Source organism: Gracilinanus agilis, unplaced genomic scaffold (genome assembly GCF_016433145.1).
Source record: "Gracilinanus agilis isolate LMUSP501 unplaced genomic scaffold, AgileGrace unplaced_scaffold48509, whole genome shotgun sequence".
In the NCBI taxonomy this organism is placed as follows: Eukaryota; Metazoa; Chordata; class Mammalia; order Didelphimorphia; family Didelphidae; genus Gracilinanus; species Gracilinanus agilis.
Genome location: NW_025383032.1, coordinates 1 through 9093, shown reverse-complemented (window position 1 = coordinate 9093; position 9093 = coordinate 1). Strand labels below are relative to the sequence as shown.

At 37.8% G+C, this 9093-nt stretch overlaps 1 protein-coding gene across 1 annotated transcript; it reads left to right on the top strand.

The window, feature by feature from the left end:
• Nucleotides 1-1235: 1235 nt before the first annotated feature.
• LOC123255549 (exostosin-like 1) lies at nt 1236-8757 on the top strand (the record flags this gene model as incomplete). Its single annotated transcript, XM_044684320.1, has 4 exons — nt 1236-1877; nt 3109-3204; nt 5064-5150; nt 8548-8757. Coding segments are annotated over exons 1-4 (528 nt in total), but the record flags the coding sequence as incomplete, so codon positions are not given.
• Between the last annotated feature and the right edge of the window lie 336 nt (nt 8758-9093).

Here is a 9093-nt window from a genome sequence, read left to right as displayed (position 1 = left end):
TGCACAGTATATTATAATATGATAATATAATATACAATATAATATATTATAATAGCATAATATGATAATATAATATATAACATAGTGTATTATGTTATAATGTATAACATGATTTAGTGACATATAATATAGTATATGTCACAATATACAATATAGTATATTGTATGTTATAATATATAACGTGATATATTAATATATAATATATAGCACAACATATGATATATTATATAATATAGTATATTATGTTATAATCTATAACATGATGTATTAATACATTAGAATACACAATACAACATAATGTAATATACAATAGAATATATGTTATATATATAAAGCAGTATATAAATATAATATATAGCATAGCATATAATATATAATATATTATGCTATATATAAAAGGATGTATTAATGTATTATAATATACAGTATAACATATAATGTAATATACAATATAGTGTATTATGTTATATATAAATAGTATATCAATATATTATAATATATAGCACAACATATAATATGATAATATACAACAGTATATTATCACATAGTATATAATACCATATATTATATTATAACACAATATATTATAATTAATAATATATAACATAATATGATGATAATAATAATAATGATGATGATGATCGTTGTATTTAAATTAGTGTACTTGAAGGTAGACCTTAGTTTGAATCTTGCCTGAGTTCCTAGTGTTGTGACCCAGAACCAATCACTTAGCTCTTTCAAAATTTCAGTTTTCTCATCTGTTCAATGAGGAAAATAACAGCCCTTACTTCTCAGGATTGTTATGAGGCTTCAGTAACACGATATATGTACACTGCTTTGCAAAATTTAAAGTATTATATAAATGTGAACTCTTTATTATTATTCTATAGGACTCCAAGAATTAAAAAATGCTTTCCTCACCAGGACCCTGTAATTATCATTCTGATTGTGATCTCCATTTTATGGAAGAGACCTAAGATCCCAGAGAGACCATTCCTGTAGAGGCAACCACCTGGTGTCTAATCCCCAGGATTTACACACACACACACACACACACACACACACACACACACACACACACACACACCANACACACACACACACACACACACACACACACACACACACACACACACACACCATTGCCACTAGCTAGATCCCTGAGAATTTCTAATCTGTAAATTTATGCAAGTTATTTAATAATAATAAGAATGATGATGATAGATGACATTTATACAACTTGAAGGTTTTCAGAATGCTTACATATGATCTCATTTGTTCCTCACATAAGATAGTTATAGCAGGGATTATCTGCATTTTACAGAAAAAAAAACTGACAGAAATGGAAAGTAATTTATTCAAGTTCACACACCAAGTTTCTGCAGTGGGATTTGGACCCAGGTCTTTCCCTACTTTAGGTTCAGTTCTCTTTGTAATATATTATGGATTTGGATTTGATTTTTTTCCTAGCTCTGAACCCTCCATTCCCCTCTCCCTCTCTACCTTGGTACTGAGGACTCCACAGAAACCAATACATTGAGTAATCTCTAGAGCAATAAATTTTCCAGTGTTCCTTTTTGGGAGCTACCTCTGAGAACTTCACAGCTGATCAGAGAGATCAGCTCCTTAGCTCCTCATCTTGGAAGTACCTCTGTCCTTCTGGTATCCCATCCACTCCCCCATCCCCACCACCAGCACCGCCATTACATCCTCTGAACTCTAAGCTCTGGCTCCCTAACAGTATGTCTCCATCTCCATTCCATTCCACAGGCTCCTGTCCCTCTGGGAAATTCAGTGCCCTGATCTGGGTGGGGGCCCTGGACCAGCCCCCCCTGAAGCTGATCCAGGAGGTGGCAGGCTCCCAGCACTGTGCCCAGGTCTGCCTCTTCCCCAATTGGGCCCATGGAGGGTGGGGGGGAAGAACTTGAAAGGAGAAAGGGGAGGATGTGGTTCCCTCAGAGTAGAGAACTAGAACAGGTCAGCTTCTTTCCTCCACCCTTCATTCTGAGCCTGTTTTTTCCCATCTATAAAACAGGAAGACTAACCCTTGCTTCTCACTGAGGGAAAAGAGGCAGAGAATGAGTTTGCATTAGATGGCCCCTTTTAGCCCTGATAGTCGATGTTTTTTGTTATAAGATCCCTTTCAACTCCAACATTATCTAAGTCTCTCTCAACTGCAACTGTTCTAGATATGCTCTAGTGCCGATCGCTTATCATTGAGGTTCCTCTCAGTCTCAGCAGTTCATGTTCTAGATCCATTCTTGCTATCATGTTTTATGGTCTAGGTCTGCTTTTAATGCCAGCATTCCATGTTCTAGAGCTGGACTAGCCCCACTGTTTTGTGATCCAAATCCCTCTTGTCTCCAACATTCCATGTTCTAGATCTGGTCTAACCCCAGTGTTTTATGATCTAGGTTTCTCTCATCTCTAACATTCCATGCTCTAGATCCATTCCGGTTATCATGTTTTATAGTCTAGGTCCTTTGCAATGCCAACTTTCCCTGTTCTAGTACTGGTCTAGCTCCAGCGTTTTATTAAGTCTCTCTCAACGCCAACATTTTAATGTTCTGGTTCCACTCTGGCTATTGTGTTTTCTAGTCCGGGGCATTCTCCATGCCAACATTCTGCGTTCTAGACCTGGTTTGGCTCCAATATGTTATGATCTATTCCTTTCAACTCCTATACTCCATATTCTATCATTTCTTCTGGCACTAACATTCTACATTCCAAAGTCTCTTCCAGTTCTAATATGTGGGTTTCTGTTACTTTAGAAGAAAATGATGATACAAAAATATAATTGTTAATGGCAACTGGGAGAGGAGAAGTTAAAGACAGAGACAAAGTAAATGGTGGAGATGAGAGTTGTTGTTTATTAGGTTCAGGTGCTTCCAGATGCCGTGTCATCAAATTTCTAGTTAGTTACAGACTTGACCAGTGGGCAGAGAGCTACTGTTATGAGTCAACAACTCACTCATTACAGAATAATAATAATAATAATAACAATAATAACAACATCCCCTTCTCATCTTCCTTCCCTATCCCTGGGAGAGGTTTTGAGCTCTCCCTGCCCCACTCTTAGTTCTTTTTCCTCCCTCTGTTCTCTCATAGATACTGGTTCTCTGGAGCAGTGACAGTCCCCCTCCACCTCAGGGGAAGTGGCCCCAGACTACCATGCCTCTGATGGTCATTGAAGGGAAAAAGAAGGTAAGGGGAAGATGGAGGATGAAAGAAGGTAGAAGAGGGACCCTCCTTCCAATTCCTATCTCAACCAGTTTGTTCATTTATTTATTTGACACCTATTAAGTGCCTCAGGAAGGGAATAAGAATTTAGATAGCACCTACTGTGTGCCAAGTACTCTGTTTATTGAGTAGGAAGAGCTGACAGGACCAGACCTTTGATTTAGAAAGATCCTTTGGGGACAGCTAGAGAGCACAATGGCTAGAGTACCAGGTCTGGAGTTAGGAAGATCTGGATTCAAACCTGGCCTCAGACACTTTCCAGCTGTGTGACCCTGGGCAAGTCACTTAACCCAAATTGCCTAGCCTTTGCCACTCTTCTATCTTAGAATTCATCCTGATGGAAGGTAAGAGTTTTTTTTTTAATTTTTAATTTTTTAAAGAAAGATCCCCTGGATAGCTGAGAGAGGACTGAAATGAGGAGAAACATGAAGGAAGGAGGCTAGCCACCAGTTTGATAGGAAATTAATTAGTCTATGGAATCTTGATAAATTAAGACAAATACACCAAGTGTTCTCTGGACCTGAACCTGGCATGCCCTTGGGCCCAAAGAAAGGAGACAGCAGAAGAAATAGGGTGGTGGGATTAATGAAGTCGAAGGGCTTGGGCACAAAGATTGTCTGAATTCTGTGATGGCAGATGGGAAAGAGGACCATCCTGGGAGATGTGGACAGCACAAACCAGTAGAAAGGGCATTGTTCTGGCTGTGGTTCCAGCCTCAGCTCTGATATTAACTGTGTGACCTCAGACAAATCCCTTAACCTCTCTAGACCTCCGTAGCCTCATCTGTGTATAGCTTGAAGGAGTTGGACTAGTTCTAGGAGGTTGTATATTGCTATGGAAAGAACATTAGATTTGGAATCTGAAGATCTGGGTTTAAATCCCATCTTAGATGCTTACTTCCTACCTGATCTTGTACAAATCATTTCATTTCCCTGGATCTCCATTTCTCCATCTGTAAAATGAGGAGATTGGACTTAATGTGCCTGAGATCCCTTCCAGCTCTAAATCTGTGATCTTCCAATGTGTGATCCTAGAAAGTACCTTTCAGAATTTGTCCAAGGGGTTCTAGCAGGCAGAAAAAGTGGAGGGTTGAGGGAAGAAAGGTAATCAGAAAGGGTTGGGACCAAGAAAAGGTATTTTATTTTTATTTCTAAATATTTTTCCATGTTTACATGATACATTTTTCCCCTCCCCTCTTCCCTGCCCCTTCCCAGTGCTGACAAGCAATTCCTCTGGGTTGTACAAATGTTATCACTTGATATCTATTTCCATATTATTCATTTTTGCTATAAGGCAATCTTTTAAAGCCTAAACCCCAAATCACATCCCCATATATACATGTGATAAGTGATATAATATGTTTTTCTTTTGCATTTCTACTCCCACAGTTCTTTCTCTTAATGTTTTTAGAATTTGGGAAAAGTCAGTGGAATTGTGCATTGGCTACGGGAGATGGGTAGGAAGAGGGGAGAGAAAGAACATGAATCATATATTTGGAAACATTTTCTTAATTAATCAATTAAATAAAATTTTAAAAAAGAATTTGAGGAAAGTATTTTTTTTTAAATCTTTACCTTCCAGCTTGGATTGCAAGGCAGAATAGTGGTAAGGGCTAGGCAATGGGGGTTCAATGACTTGCCCAGGGTCATATGAGTAGAAAGAGTCTAAGTCCAGATTTAAACCCAGGATCTCCTGTCTCTAGGCCTGGCTCTAAATCCACTGAGCCACCCAGCTGCCCCTGAGGGAGTGGTATTGCTAAGAGGGGAATTCCTACCCCTACCTCTTCTCACAGGGAAGTAACTCCTATTTTCCTCCTGCTACAGAAGAGCGACCGCTTCTTCCCTTACAGTGCCATCAGCACTGATGCCATCCTCAGCCTGGATGCTCACAGCAGCCTTTCAACCACTGAGGTGAGGTCTGGGGGAGGCCAGTGGGTTCCAGGTATCATGTTCAACCCCATCATGGTCAATGATGCTGGGGGACTGAAAAAATCCTAGAGAATAGAGGCTGTGTACTGGAGAGGGAAGAGCACTGGACTGAGAATCTGGAGACCTGTGTTCTAGTCCCAGACTAGCCACTGAGCCACTGAGTGACCAGAAGCGAGTCTCTTTACTTATTTATTTTAATTGAAGTCATTCACAGATATCTCAACCCCTCCTTCCCCTCCTTACACCCCAGAAGGCATCACCCCCAAAAAAGAAATCATAGATAAATTATATCTTTTATGTTTCTGTTTTTAAATTCTCTCTCTGGAGGTAGGCATTCACAAGTCATTCTTCGAATATTAATTCTGTAGCTTCTACTCCATTATTTCATGTAGGTCTTTCCAAGTTGCTTATTCCCCCACGTATGTATGTATGTATGTATGTATGTATCTATCTATCTATCTATCTATCTATCTATCTATCTATCTATCTATCTATTTTTTATTTATTCAGTCTTGCCCTCCCCTCCCCACACCATCAAAGGCATCATCCAACAAAATATATAATTATGTCTTTCATGTTTCCACTTCTCAGTTCATTTTCTAAATATTCACTAGTATTCTTCAGATGTTAAATCTGTAGCTGTATATAGTGTTCTCTTGGCTCTACCAGTTTCATTCTTCATTATCTCGTATAATTCCTTCCAGGTTTTTTAAAATTAATCTGTTCATCATTTCTTACAAAGCAGTAGTATTTTCTCAAAATCATATACAACAAGTTTTTTGTCCATTCACCAATTGATGGATACCCTGCTGACTTCCAGTTCTTTGTCACCACAAAGAGAGCTGCTATAAATATTTTGGAAGATATAGATTCTTTTCCTTTTTCCTTGATCTCCTTGGGAGACCCAGCAATACTATTGATATTTTTGCTGGGTCTAAGGGTAGACAGAGTTTTATAGCTTTTGGGACATAATTCCAAATTGCTCTCCAAAGTGGTTGGATCAGTTCACAGTTCTACCAACAATGTATTATGTCCCCACTTTTCCATATTCTCCTCCAACATTTGTCATTTTGCTCTTTTATCATTTTAGCTAATCTGATAAATATGGGATATATCAGAATTGCTTAGATTTGCATTTCTCTAATAAGTAGTGATTTAGAACACATTTTCATATACCTATATCTGGTTTTGATTTTTTCATCCATGTCTGCTCATATCTTTTGACCATTTATCAATTGGGGGATAGCTCTTATTCTTATAAATTTGACCAAGTTCTCTATATATTTTAGATATGATACCTCTATCCAAAAAACTATCTATAAAATCCACCCTCCCCCCATTTTGTGCTTTCCTTTTAGTCTTGGCTACACTAGTTTTATTTTGTACAAAATCTTTTTAATTTAAGTTATCAAATTTATCCTTCTTATATCTCATAATGTTCTCCATCTTTTGTTTACTCATAAATTCCTCTTCTTTCCATAAGTCTGATAGATATGTTCCCTATTCTTCTAATTTGCTTATTTCTCTTTTTATGTCTAAATCATGTATCTATTTTGATCTTATCTCAGTGAATGATATAAGCTATTGGTCCATACCTAATTTCTGCCAAACTACTTTCCAATTGTCCTAGCAATTTTTAAACAGAATAGTGAGTTCTTATTCTTAAAACTTAGATCTATACTGTCAAATACAATGTTACTATAATCTTTCTATGTTTGTTGTATGTCTGTTTTGTTTGACTGGCTATCTTCCTATTTCTTAGTCAATACTTGATAGTTTTAATAATTACTGCTTTATAATACAGTTTAAAATCTGGTACTGCTAGACTCCCTTCCTTAATGTATTTTTAATTAATTCATTTGATATTCTTGTTCTTTTGTTCATCCAAATGAATTTTGTTACTCTTTTTCTAGCTCAATAAAATAATTTTTTTGATAATGTAATTGAGATAGCATTGAATAAGTAGGTTAGTTTAGGTAGGATTGTCATTTTAATTTTATTGGTTCTGCCCACCCATAATACTTCTCCAATTATTTAAATTTGACTTTATTTGTATAAAAAAAGTATTTGATAATTATGTTCATGTAGTTCCTGGGTTTGTTTTGGCAGGTATACTTCTAGGTGTTTTATTCTCTCTGTGGTTATTTTAAATGGGGCTATCTCTTACTATCTCTTTCAGGGCTTTGTTAGTGATATATCAAAATGTTGATGATTATGGTTTATTTTATATCCTACTACTTTGCTAAAATTATCATTTCCACTAACTTTTTAGCTGAGCCTCTAGGATTTTCCACATATTTTGTCATGTTGTCTGCAAAAAGAGATAGTTTTATGACCTCTTTGCCCATTCTGATTCCTTCAGTTTCTCTTTCTTCTCTTATTGCTATTGCTTGCATTTCTAATACTATATTAAATAATACTGGTGATAATGGACATTCTAGTTTCATTCCTGATCTTATTGGAAGGCTTCTAGCTTATCCTTGTTAACAAATACTACTTTGCTGATGGTGTGACGGTCTCTATTATAAGGCTCCTTCTGCTCTACTATTATATTTTAAGTTTCCTTTTAGGGCTCACAAATAACTTCTGGTTTAGGAGGACCTAAAGAAGTCATATCATCCATACCTCTACTTTCATCACTTTCCCTGATAAACAACCAGCTTCCTCATTTAAAGATCTCCAGAAAACGGGGCAGCTGGGTAGCTCAGTGGATTGAGAGCCAAGCCTAGAGATGGGAGGTTCTAGGTTCAAATCTGGCCTCAGACACTTCCTAGCTGTGTGACCCTGGGCAAGTCACTTGACCCCCATTGCCCACCCTTACCACTCTTCCACCAAGGAACCAATACACAGAAGTTAAGGGTTAAAAAAAAAATCTCCAGAAAAGGAGCTTCTGGATCCTCTCTCAGTAAAACATTTTGCTTCTAGATGTACATAGTTGCTCCTTTGTTGTCTCCCCCATTAGATTGTGAGCTCCTTGAAAGAAGGGACTATTTTCTGCTTTTCTTTGTACCCACAGAATTTAGCACATGCCTGACATATAACTGGGGCTTTCATAAATACTTGTGTTTATTTATTTAATTAATTAAGAATCTTTTTTCATGGTTCCAGGATTCATGTTCTTTCCCTCCCCTCTTCCCATCCCCTCTCCCATAGCCAATGAGCAGTTCCACTGGGTTTTACATGTGTCATTGATCAAGACCCATTTCCATATTATTAATATCATAAATACTTGTTGATTTGACTTGGTGTTAATGGTTCTGAAATTTCTTTCAGAAATCTAATCTGAATTTTCCACATTTCTTGCTACCTGCTTGACATCTCATAGGGGGCGCCCACTGGGGAAATCCTTTTAAGAGTCTCCTTACAATTCCTCCAACAGGTGGACTTTGCCTTTGTTGTGTGGCAGAGCTTTCCAGAACGCATTGTCGGTTTCCAGACCCAGAGCCACTTCTGGGATGAAACTAAAGGCTCTTGGGGCTACACAGACCAGAGGCCCAATGAGTTCTCAATGGTCCTCTTGACTGCTGCTTTCTACCACAGGTACGGCTTCAGGAGGCAACAGGTCTGTGGAACCTCCACCGAGAATGCAGTAGGGCATTAAAGTGGGACCTGATAAAGTCTAACTAAAGAATTCCCTCATTATAGCATTTGGAGCTAGAAAGGATTTAAAAGGTCCAAATACTAGCAAACAGAGTGGCAGAGCTGGAAAGAGATCTTAGAAGTCACCTAGTCTAATTTTCTCATTTTATAGATGAGCAAGCTGAGGCTAGTGAGGTAAAGAGACTTAGCCAAGGTCCTAGAGTTAGAAGTGTTAAAGCTGGCATTTGAACCTAGATCTTCTAACCTAAGTGACAGGACTAATGGAGAATAAGGTGGGAGAGGGAGGGAGAGAGAAGAAGGGAGGGAGGGAGAGAGAGAGAGAGAG